Consider the following 13,633-nt stretch of genomic DNA (forward strand, 5'->3'; position numbering starts at 1 on the left):
GTGGGCCAGAAAAATAAACACCCTACTTTGCTCTCCTCCCTGCCTCCAGAATCTGAACAGGGGCCCCCATCAACTAAACTTAATCAGAAGGCAGACGACAAGGAGCTTTAATCTATAAATGTCATTCTCCTGGGTCACAGGAGAAGGGTGGGCAGTATATCTGGAGGGGCAAACAAGACACAGCACACACAAAAGGGCCTGAGAAAGACACTAAATGAGTATTCTGCACATGTAAATAAACAAGATATATCAATATAAACAGCTTGAACTTTTTGCATAGTTACTACAAACTGTTACTACGCATAGTTACACTTTTCATGGGAAGTGGGAAATTGATTAGAGGATAGATGAAAAGGTTTCCAGGATGAACCTTAATGGTAAACTGAGATGACTGGGCTTAATTTTAAAAGCAATGAATGGGGGTTAATCTGCATACTTTGAAAACAGTGGTTTAAATAATGGAAGACTGGAGATGGAGAGGCAACAGGGTTGGTTTGGAGGTGGTATTGAATCCAGAAAGTGAGGGGAAATTCAAAGCTATTTTGAAGGGAAAATCAGTTGAAGGATTTGATGATTCTTCTTCAAATATTGGACCTACAGCTTTACTAGGAAGTAAATAAACTCAGGAAATATATTTTTGGATAAAGAATATCGTACAGCAAGGCATTTAGTTTATTAGGCAAATATGCAAGTATAGGTAATTTCTGTTCCCTGTAATTCTAGATACATTTTGCTATTAAAGAATAGAATCCATGACTTTTTTTCCCTGTGAATTAGAGGAATACTCCATCTGTATTATTTCTTGTGATAAAAAATCTGTTGACAGTACCTTAACCTGTTTCTTGAGATTCAGATATAGATATTAATAACATCTACAAAATGCATTCATCCATAAAATACATATTCAGTGTCTCTAATGTGGCCGAGAATGATACTAAGTGTATTAGCTGGTTTGGGCTGCCATAACAAATACCATAGACTGGGTGGCTTAAACAAAAGAAATTTATTTTCTCACAGTTCTGGAGGCTGAAAGTCCAAGATGAAGGTCTGGCAGGTTTCAGCTTCTGGTGAGAACTCTCTTTCTGTCTTGCAGACAGCTGCCTTCTCACCACGTCCTCACCTGGCCTTTCCTTGGCACATGTGCATGGAGGGGAAAAAAAAATCTTTCTCTTTTTCTTGTAAGGCCACCAGTCCTATCAGATAAAGACCCTGCACTTAAGAACTGATTTAACCTTAATTACTATCTAAAAGCCCTATCACCAAATATAGTCACATTGTGGGTTAGAGCTCCAACACATAAATTTTGGGGGACATGATTTGGTACACAGATTCTCACCCTGCCCCCCATTTATGTCCTTGTTACATGCCACGAGCCCCCAAAGTCCAAAAGTCATAACTCATTCTAGCATCAACCCTAAAGCCTAAAGTCCAAAGTCTCTTCATAATTTAAATCAGATAGGGATGAGACTCAAGATATCATTCATTCTGAAATAGAACTTCTTTCCTGCTATAAACCAGTGAAACCAGATCACTTATGTGCTTCCAATATATGATGGTGGGACAGGCATAGGATAGGCATTCACATTCCAAAATGAGAAAAAATAGGGAAGAAAGAAGGGATCCTAATCAAGTCCAAAATTTAACAAGGCAAATTCCACTGGATTTAAGGTTTGAGAATAATCTTCTTTGGCTTGATGCCCTGCCTTCCAGTCCTGCTAGGGTGATGCTTCTACCTTTAGGACCCACTGGGGTGGCAGACACTTAAGTTTAGGGAATATTAGAGTGAGCATTCATTGACCCTGCCCTCATAGCATTTACCTAGAGTAGGTGAGAGAGAGAGATTAAGTAAATGATTAAATAAACAGATGTTAAATTACCACCGGGACAAATGCTTTAAACAGAGGTACAGAGTTCTGGGAGAGTGTCTAACAGGGAAAACCTGACCTTGACAGAGCCACCAAGGCCAACTTCCTTGAGGCAGGTACATTTGAGTTGAAAGTAAGAGAACAGCAGGGAAGGAGGCTTCAGGCAGAAGGAACATGGTAGGAGGGAGCAATAATGACCAAATAACTGAAATAAGGCCAATGTGAATGCTGGGCATAGAAGGGTGGGGGCGTAAGATGAAAGATGGAGGCAAAAAGACAAGCATATAGGAGACAAAGCAAGGACTCTAAGGGCATGCTAGGCCCTTGGTCTTCATCTGAGGAGCGAATGGAGATCACTGAGGTTACATATCTTAAATATTCTCTCAAGGTTAGAGAAGTCATCCTAAGTGAAATCATTTCTTTTTTCTGCATTCAGCCACAAAGTTCCAAATTCTGATGATGTAAGTCTATGCCTCTTCATCACTCCTTACTGTTTCTTTCTGCCCCATTGGTTTCTGTTACTTTGATGAATCACCTTAGGCAAAATACTTAGCAGGATAAGCCCCATGTCATTCACACAACAGTTGAAATTGTGATTACTTGGTTGTGATTAGTAATAGGTAGATAAATTACTCCATCCTGTTTGTCAGCACATTCTGTTATTTGGAGATGTTTCTAAAATTAGGGTGCAGATTTAGCTCAAAATCTAATGTTTGCCAGAACTGGTTCTTAATATGTTGAGGATTAGGGAGCCCTTTAAGAATTGGAAGAAATCCATGGACCCTTTCCTGAGGAAAAAAATACAAGTTTTTCTAGTAGATAAACATACAATTTTGAAGGATAAACAGACTGAGAGAACATGCCTTACTCTAGAGGACCATCCACACTAAGGCCCTTTTATGGAAATAACGAGTAATTGTTAACATCTTTTAAATGTTAAATATTTGAGGTCAAAATGATATTTCCTATGATTTACTCTTAGAACTTTAAGATCCCTGCTGAACATTTGCCCAAATGTTTTATTAGTTTCAAAGTCCCCTTTGTTTTGCAGAACATACTTTACTATACTGTAGACTCATTATATAGCCCCCTAAGAAGGAAGAATGATGGCCCTACATCTGGCCAGATGTAAATCGGGTTCTTAAATGTTTCATGGCAGATGTCATTGGTACCATTTGCAAGTCTAGTGTACAAAGTGCATGTCTGTAATTCTATAATCCAAACCACAGAGTGTTACCCTTTATCTCTTGTCTTACTCTTCTTCTATGAATATGCTTCTACCTTCTAGCACTTGATAGAGAGGCTTTATGTTTGAATGGGAGAGATGGGGGTCACTTCCTTATTTATCTAAATGTCTTTAATTTTCACCTACCAAAAGAATTTGATTGTTAGAGGTTAACCTACCTGAATCAACTCATACTGTTATAATCACATACCAAAATTCCTCTGAAAGTTATCTTTATATCTTCTAAAAATAGATTGTCCATTAGGTAGTATTGCTACTATGAAAGGATCCATGTGATAAATTTATCTCATTCAGTCCCAAGACAAAAGTTACTCTCTCTAAAAGAGTATGCATGGATCCAAAAATAAGTTTTTTTTTTTTTTTTACTTTTTACATTAATTTCCAGGAAGCTCAGATTTTTATTTAGTTCATAATTATTATAATTCTATCAATTTTCCTTTCCTTCTAATTGTCTTGTGATCCAATTTTTACATTTTAATTCTCCTGCTTTTTACATTTTGAACAATAAATGATCCTGAAGTACTTTTTTCTAGAGGTAGCATAGTTATGACTTTTAAGTGAACAACCATGGTAATAATACTTTAAAAAAGAGCATTTTGAAATTTCTGTTTGAGTTCAAATTATGTATTTATTAGAAACATATGAATTGCAACTTCACTGGAAACAAAAAGAGTATGAAAACATTTACACCAAGAACAGCACCGTTCCAAAGAAATTGAATGCAGGGCACAAATTCAAGTCATGTGTAATTTTAAATGTTCTAGAAATGACATTTAAATAGGAAAAAGAGGTAAATAAGTGAATTTCAATAATGCATTTTATTTAACCTGATATATCAAAAATATCATTTCAAGATTTAATCATTATTTTAAACTATGAGTTTGTATTTTCATACTAAGTCTTCAAAATTCAGTGTATGTTTTCCAATGACAGCACATCTAAATTTGGACTAAGCACTTTTTAGGTGCTCAGTAGCTACATGTGATGAGAGACTACTACATTGGACAGCACGGCAGAGTGTGCTTGTGATTTTTATCAACTAAATCAGAGTAGTCTTGAGAGTGAAAGGGGGTGCTGTTAACAATTATGCCAGGACAACAAGAGTAAAGCAGAGCAAACAGTCTCCCTAATTAAAATGATGGTAATTGCCTATTCAGTCAGGAGAAGTGATAAGACTGTACAAAACTTAGATAATTATAGACACAAATATGTGAGTGTATATACATAAATATTACATAGATTACATATATATGTAATCTATATAAAATTAATATATAAACATAATTTAATGTAGTATGTATATATGCAGACATATGTAGCTATATATACAATTTATATTCTACACAAGTGAATTTAAAGAAAATTGTTCATTGAATGAGCTTAGAATTTGAAGTAAAGGTGCACAATTTTGACATGAGCGGGGTAGAGAAACATCCATGTTTGATTTATGAAGAAGATATAAGGTCATTCATAGTACTTTTCAGCTGTATATATTTATGCCCATTAATGTTCTAAATGATGTCATTTTGAAATTTAAAAATCATTGTATATGATGATATCTATTGAATGAAGAGTCAAGGTATTCTTAAATTGATCACCTGTGCTGGAGGCTTGCTTCAACCATTATGGATGTTTCTTACCAATATTTTGATAAGGGCATTAAGCTAAGTTTGCATCACTGCCTTTTAATACTTTTCTTTGCAAAAATGTAATGTATGCAAAGTAAAAACGTTATTTATTTTAATACTCTAAATTATGGTACAGGATGAAGTCAACCGGCTGTCAGTTCTTCAGCCTCAAATTGAGCGATTAAAAATTCAAAGCATAGCCCTGAAAGAGAAAGGACAAGGGCCAATGTTCCTGGATGCAGACTTTGTGGCCTTTACAAATCATTTTAACCAAGTCTTTGCTGATATGCAGGCCAGAGAGAAAGAGCTACAGACAAGTAAGTAAAAATACTTAAAATGACTAACTTGATGTTTTCCAAATTAGTTATTTATCGTGAAAAGAGAAAGTACTAACATGAAAGAATGATTTCCATCAAAGAAACCATACTCTCTACAACCTGTAGTAACAACTAATGGAATGTTGTTTTCGGAAAACAAATCTGTTAGATTTCCATTTCTTGCTCCCTCCATAATAATGTCATGACTATGAAGAACAAATAAACTATATGTTGTGTATAGGCGTAACTTCTCCTTGGCGGGTTGAAAATTTTACAGTCAAATGTTTGGAACATTGAAGGAAATAAAAGAGCAGTGGAAGCCCTGTTAGTAGGTTTTCATCAAATCCAGTTTGCTTCATGTGCAAGGATATCTAGCTAGGCATCTTGCTAATACTTCTATCAATTTATATGAAGATTATTATAGCTGTAGCATACATGTGGCAACTGAAACTCAGCCAAGGACAAATTATTCTTTGGGCTGCATTTTACTCTTGGATCACTATAAATATACAATATCTTCTTTTTCTCATTTACTGGTAAAATACAACATATGAGTGGAGCAATTATGCAAATGCCTACCATATGACGAGCAAATTTTTCAGGATGTCAATTTTGTCTCTCACCAGTTTGCTCTTATGATATTAATACACAGTCCAAATATCCCTACTCATCAGACAAAAATTCCTTTGACAAGCAGGTTTATGAACATTTTTAAGCATTAGCGAATGGGTCTTTGGTTCACCATACACATATATACATATGTATATATATGTACACACAAAGGATTATAGAGTAAAACTAGATTTTTAAGGCATTAAGATAAAAATATTTTTTTTTAAAAAGTCATCCTCAAAGTTGTCATGAGAATCACAAAAACATATATTTGTTTTCTACTGAAACTTTAATTTGTTGGAACACACATTTTTAACTGCTTTCCTTTGCAAATGTGTAAAAAATTTACCACATAATAACAATGCTAGAATCAGCCTAGGGTAATACACGGGCTTTCCTCACTTTCCTATTTTTTTTCCTTTTTATTTCCTGGTGAGGTCATGTAATGAAAGATAAATGCATTTGTTTCCCTTTCTTTTACTTCAAAGTCATTTTTACTGAGGGGTTTATTTTCCTGATAGGGAATCAGGTAATACAACTTTACAGTAACGTCAGCTCCCTCTTGTGGATTTCAGTGTACTTGTTGCTGGGCCTCTGTAAAATTAATTGGGGAGAAGATTGTAAATGTCCTAAATTTTCAAACGTTGACCTATTTAAGAATAATGCATTTTTCTTATCATAAAATCCATAAACCTCCCTTAAAGTCAAGTACATGTTAATGGTTATACTGTAACTGGTTGTCAGAGGAGCTTATTCACTGAAATTTTTTTAATTTACATAGACTTATTCATTATATTAAGGTTTAACATTTTTTTTCTGTTTCTTTTAAAGGTGTTCAGAATGTTGATGTGTGATGATAACAGATTTGATTATGACACCATAATATAAATATATATTAATATATAACCTCTGTTCATATAGCTATCAGTATACCCATCTATATTAGCATGTCTTCTCTTTATCTTGCATATATATGATGATTGTTTATAAAAGTGCCAAATATTTTCATTTCATTTATGTCTAAATAAATGTGCTCCTTTCCACTATATTAACCAAATATCTCTAACACTTTGATTCACTCTTTTGGAAAACTTACTTTGATTCATTAATAATCATTAATTAAATATGGATTATATATATGAATTATAAATTATTCAATTTATATTTGTATATATAATTTATATGCATTATGTGTATTAAATATTATATATAAATTGTGTATATATAATTTATACATTGCATATATTGTATATTATATGTATAAATTATATATAATTTTATGTAATATATATTTATATATAATATATGTATTATGTACATATATAAAAATGGTGAATAAAAGTTCACCACATCAAGTCATATTGCAGTTCAGTTTGTTAATTAATAATTATTTTCAAGGAATTTTCCATATGTATGTTTTCCCCCAAACTTACACCGGGGAGTAAATCTCATTTCTTGTATTACTACATGGTGCTTTGAACATATTAAGTATTCAGCAAGTAAGAGCTACCATCTTGGGAATCCATCTTGACTTTCATTCCCTCTTTCCTTTTCTTCTTTACTAGTGTTCTCACAATGAAACAAAATCTTGACATCTTAAGTGTACTTTAAATGGTGAAAACTGGTGTGAGGAATTGGTGGTTGGTATTTGGCAAAGATGATATGAGAAAATAATATTAGAAGTTAAATGTATTCTATATTCATAGTAATTTTTAGTCTACAAACAACAGTCTTATAGATTATCTTTCTTAGTCCTCAGAGAGGACACAGAAGCTGAAAGATGAACAGGAATTAGTGAGATTAAGGGTAGTAGGTGCTGGCTAGCTAAGAATCTGAGAAGTCCTGTGTCCCTGGAGCACAGAGAGGAGAGAGTGATGCAAGGTGAGCCTAGAGAGGCAAACAGTCTAGAAGGGCCTTTTATGAGCCACGGTGAGGGTTCTAGACACTAACATGAGAAAAATGAAACAATACTGATGGGTTTTATGCTGTGATATAACATCATAAATCAGTTTTGCATTTTCAGAAACTGAGCAGTGAGGATAGATTGAAAGGAAGCAAAAGTACACGTGGAGAGACTAGGAAGGATCTTCCCTTGCGTGGGTTTTTGCTTGAGCTAAATAACTTACCTGTGAGATACTAACAAAGGCATTTGATCTTTTCACAAGTTGTTTTGTCTTCTCAGAATAGAGTGGAAGTTTGGTTTAGCTCTCAACGAGAGAACTTTACGTCTTGCATCCGAATACTGATCCGAAGCAGTTATACAGAAAAATATCAACAGTTCAGAAACTGAAATATTTCCCTTCTCATTAAACTGAGAGACCAGAAGGAAGCTAAAGAAGGGAGAAGACAATCAGGGCCTCCCTTAGAAATGAAGTGGACTTGAGGGTGAGATTAGAGCCCATTGGGTAACTATTCCCACAGCTCTTCAGATGTATTTCCTGATTGATGAACCCACACATGGGTAGTGAGATAGCTAGTTCAGAAACTATGGACTTGCTAGGTCCTGTTTCAGTTCTAGCTCCTCCCCAAAGCAATCCACCTGTGAAACACCCAGAGAGTTTACTTAGGATCCAGATTTCAAGGAAAAAAATGTGCCCAAACATCCCGAATCAGAATACAGAATAAGATGTTCCATCTATACAATATGGTAAATAGTGCCCACATGCAATGGTGGTCTGGATTCTTCAATACTTTATCAGGGTTTTGAAGAGAACATGAGACTTTACATAATGTAAGTTATTCATTGAATAATGCAAATTAATGCATACTTTGTTGACATTTTGTTTAACACAAAGAAAAATAATGTATCAAGTTGTGATTATTTCTTAAGATCTAGCTAGAATTGTATTGGTTAATAGAAGAAAGATCAATCAAATTTATTATTTAATAATATAGAATGTTTCAGTGGTCATCTTCTTTCTGGATTTGAGAGATTTTTGTTTTATGCTGGCCTGTGCTGAAAAACAATGGATTCTTTGAATGTATGGCATTTTATTTCTGTCAGTCTGTCTATCTGTCTATCTCCTTTCCTCCCTCCCTCCTTTGATCTATTCCATAGGTGGATGCTGACTGAGTTTTGGACCATCTATAATATTATAACATATACTTATGAGTTAAGTAACTGTTTTATACTTGTACAGTGCTCATGCTACCTTATCACTTTGGTGATAAGCTGACAAGTCAGAAAATCTTTGTTTCCTCTCATTTAATGTAGGTACAATTACAACTACAAATACAATCTTTCCCCAGGATGCTACAAATGCCAAGATTATCCTCAGCACAGTCTAAACACTCTTCCAAATACATGGTTAAATATGCTGTGCAATATAATAAACTATGCCTTGTATATGTATTTTTAAATGACCATTAAGTATTAACCAGTACTGAAACAACAGTATTTAAGTAAACCTGAAGTTAAACAAATAAAACACTTTCATCCTTTTTGTTACCATTTCCCTTGATCTTTATCTATTATTATTATTTAAAGTTTGGTCTGATCATGATTCTCTTTGCAGGATGAAGTGGACACTAACTTTTTAAATTCACTGTGTGTGTGTTAGGATATTCATATGCATGCATTGTATGTCTTCATGTGTGGACATGTGTGTGTGTATGTGTGTGTGTTTGTAAATCATTTCAGAGCAATGTCTTAGGTTTGGCTATGCATCTGGTTCTCTAGAAAGTAAAATTAGTTCAAAGGAACCTACCTCTCCCCACAAATGAAAGAACATGAGTGCCTCTATTCAGCTTTTGTTCTCTCCCTAGCAAGGAAGTGTTCTCCTTTTATTAACATAGATAAAACTTTGTATTAAACTCTTAAAATTTCTACTTAGTCTTGAGTACGTCTCCTTCACTTTCCTGTTGTATTGCATCTCCCTTCTAGCTAATAATAATAGCAAATATGTACCCAACAATGGATGCAGTAATCAGCAAATATAGAGACAAATTTAGAATAAAATGTAGCATCTTATTAAGATCTACAAAGGCCTTCATGGTCGTAGTTTCCCCTGCCCTAATGTCGCACCACACTTCACCTTGCTCACTTTGTTCTTGCTACACTTGCCTCCTTGCTGTGCTCCTACCTTACTAGAAATACTCATGTCTTTGGACTGTTAAACTTGTTATTACCCACCTGGAAAACCTTTCTTCTCTGTATTCATATGGCTCCCTCCTTCAGTGCTTTTAAGTCTCTTGTCAAGTGATACTTCCAAAGAGAGGGCTTTTTTATTCACTGTCTGGTCCCTTTCTATCCTTTTCATTTTATTTAATACTTTTATTGTATTCAAAGAGTTTCTGTAACTTATAGACATTTTTTTTAAATAATGAAAAAAATAGAAATCTGCATACTGAGCTACTAAACTTAAGAAATGGAATATTGGTAAAACCACTGATGTACTTTGTTGCCCCTCTCAAATTCCGTTCCCTCCCCTCTGTACGCACTCGCACCATCATCTCCAGGCAGATCTTCTGTTTGTCTCTTCTCAGTGCCATTCCCTGCTCTTCCTATGAAAACTACACTTCCTAGGATCCTTTTTTTAAACTGTCTACCTGCTTGGTTCAGCCAGTGGGAGGCACTTGGAGGATACTGAAGGTGAGAAGAGGAGAGAAGATAGACTATTCTCTTCCCCTCTCAGTGTTACAGGGTGCCTCTCCATCAGTGGCTGAGAATTAATCCTCCAACTTTCTAGCCCTCTCTGGAAACAGCATACCTCAGGGACCCTGCATCCCCAAAGGGAATCCCCCTGTGAATTCAGCTCCTGCTGGGTGGTTCCAATTATTGGTTTCTTCTAACACCATCTCACACCTCTTCCCTTTGTCCCTCTAAGCTTGGAGATGGTAGTATCTTCCATTGCTAATCTATTGATTGCCCACCATCCCTTGTGTAAATCCTCGTTGCTCCAACATTTTTATATCTAATTCTCAATCTTAAATTTTTTTATTGCGTTATCTGGAAGGATCTCCCCCCCACCGCCATAACTTAATTTTTCTTCACTGCCATTTATTTCTATTAGTCATTATAGTCTCTTGATTTGTTTGTTAATTTTCTGACTCACCAATTAGATTTTAAGCATAATGAAAGCCAAGGCTTTGCTATTTTAATTTTTACTTCTTGCTTCCCTGGTGCTCAGAGCACTGAATAATTATTGGCTGAATGAAGGAATAATAAATGACTTCAATTAATTCTCCCCAAAGTATCTACATCCCCATTTTTATAAATGAGGTCTAAGATGCTAAAATGTTAAGTAATTTGCCAAAGCTAGTGAGTGGAGAGCCAATTCCAAAAGACAGGTTTACTGAACTGCATAATCAGACTTGCTAATTGTCATGCTACACAGCCTCCTTCTGTACAAACAGAATGGAGAAGCAATTCTGATAGATGTTAATGAAAAACCTGTTGATCTTTTTCTAATAAAAAGTAACCCTAATATCTTCATCAACTCTTTCTATACTTACCTTTCTCTCCTGACATATATTCATCATCTGGATAAAATTGGACTGATTCATATCACCTCTGACAAGCTTCTAATAAATGTTTATTGTGTCCCAGCCACTGCCACAAGGAAAACAAGCACTGTTTTCCAGAATGTATATGTTCAAGTTCAGTTAAACTAAACTTGGTACATTTTATAATCTATCCAACATACCTCCTTGTCTCTACCCATAGACCTGTCTCCTTCCATCTCTTTGCTTCATCATAACTGCTTTACTTCAGTACTATTCATGAGATCCCTCTTTGTTTTTATTAATAATTACCTAGCATTCAAATGTATGTAGTTAGCAGAGAAACACATTATTTATATGAAAGAAAGCAGTGAGGTTTAAAGTACCACAGAGATCTTTTGAGATCCTCCAGTATGAAATCAGAAGTGCTCAGGTTAAAGAAGGCCTCTTAAAATATATTTGGGCATGAACTGCCAAATAAATATAAGCACATTGAGTAAAATTCTCAGTATCCCTTTCTAACACACTTTCTAGAAATATATTTTCCATTTGAAAACCCCACTTAACAAACGTGCAAAGTACTTTCCTATATTCTTTTCATTTAGTTCAGAAGGAATTGGTATATAGAAGTGAAACTCATAGGCTATCTGATAAAAATAATGTGGTTTAAATAATGCAATTGGATATAGTGATTTGAGCTAGTATTTTGCAGTGTGATTTTATCTGTTTAGGGAAATTCTCAGCCATTATCTCTTCAAATGTGGCTTCTGTCCCATGTCTCTCTGTGATTCTGGGATACATTTATGTTCATTTTACTGTTTTTTTCTATGTCTCTTATTCTCTCATCTTTATTTTCCATCTGTTTGTCTCTCCATGCTTCATTCCAGATATATATGTATATGCATGTATACATATATATAAATACACATACATACACACACACACATACATGTATATGTTTCTTGCCTACCTTCAGGTTTACTAATTCTCTGTTTAGCTTTGTCTAATCTGCATTTAAACCTATTCATTGTGTTATCACTTTTTCACTTATTGCATGTTTCAGTTCTACAATTTCTTTTTTATTCTTCTTAAAACACTGAAGATCATTTTTATGGTTTCCAGTTTTCTGCCAAAATTCTCAACCTTGAACATGGTCAGTATAGCTACTTAAGTCACATAATCTGTGTGGGCGTGTATAAAATAGAAAATAATGTATAGTAATAAATAGTATATATACATTTTAGATTAAAAACTTGTATATAGCTATATATACACACACATTGTACTTTCCCATATATATATAAATTTCATTCCCTAATTTTATATATAGTTGGAATGAATATATGTATGTACATATACATATATGTGTGGGTGTGTGTGGTGCGTGTGTGTGTGTGTGTATATATATATATATATATATATATATATATATATATGTTAGAGAAAGTACATTGTCTGTTGGTGGCTTTGACTTTGAAACAGGATGATCTTGGTTTAAAATCCTGGCTGTGACACTTACTAGATGTTTGACTATGAACAGATTAGTTGGCCTTCTTTTATAGCCTCTGTTTCCTCAAATGTAAATGGAATAAAAATGTCTATCTCACAGGTTTATTGTAAGAATTAAGAATGATAATGTACGTGATCATTATTAGAGTTTCTGACACTAAACGCACACAAATTGTGTTTCTTTTAGTAAAATACAGCATGAACTGATGTAATATAAAATATCACCTGCTGTAGATAATGATACTATTTTCCCCAAAGGCAAATGATAATACAGAAAGAGAGTAGTCTTCAAAGTCAAATATACATGAACTCTACTTGGTTTCTCCAACTACCATCTGTGTTACCTTGGGCAAGTTACTCAGCCTCTCTGTTGCTCCATTTCCTCACCTTAAAAAACATGAATTAAACAATGCAAATCTTGCAAGGCTGATAGGAGGATTCGATGTAATATATGCATAGTTTCTGTCAAAATATCAGGCATGTAATAGGAATTTATCTTCAACAACATAATCATATTCTAATCTGTATATTCACATTTTCACACTTTGTTAATATTTGTAATTATTAGTATGATTGAGTTTGCTGGCAGCTTAGGAAAACAAATGACAAAGTTTTAAATGGTTAAATGATTCTCTTTTTTTCCCTTTCGATAAAGTTTTGGACACTTTGCCACCCATGCGCTATCAGGAGACCATGAGTACCATCCTCCTGTGGATCCAGCAGTCAGAAACCAAACTCTCTGTACCTCAGGTTACTGTCACTGAATATGAGATCATGGAGCAGAGACTCGGGGAGTTACAGGTCTGTGACTATTTAAATGTCTTAAACAATACAGTACAGATCTCATCTATCAAGCAATCACATTGGTATAACCTTAATATAATACTAGAATTAAAATAATCGTGACAAGTGTAATAGTTTACCAGCTGAAAAAATGAAGATTAAGAATTTAAAAGTGTAATATTTTATGCATTTGTGCCTTCTCTCCATAAGATAAAAATTCCATCTTTGAAA

At 34.4% G+C, this 13,633-nt stretch overlaps 1 protein-coding gene across 1 annotated transcript in view; it reads left to right on the plus strand.

Moving 5' to 3' along the window:
• The window catches only part of DMD (dystrophin), a 2,243,521-nt gene that overhangs the window by 839,511 nt on the left and 1,390,377 nt on the right, over positions 1–13,633 (plus strand). The window contains exons 21-22 of the mRNA XM_060293058.2: positions 4,876–5,056; positions 13,275–13,420. Coding sequence (XP_060149041.1) covers positions 4,876–5,056; positions 13,275–13,420 — 327 coding nt within the window. The remainder of the gene's footprint in view (positions 1–4,875; positions 5,057–13,274; positions 13,421–13,633) is intronic.

Source organism: Globicephala melas, chromosome X (genome assembly GCF_963455315.2).
Source record: "Globicephala melas chromosome X, mGloMel1.2, whole genome shotgun sequence".
NCBI lineage: Eukaryota > Metazoa > Chordata > Mammalia > Artiodactyla > Delphinidae > Globicephala > Globicephala melas.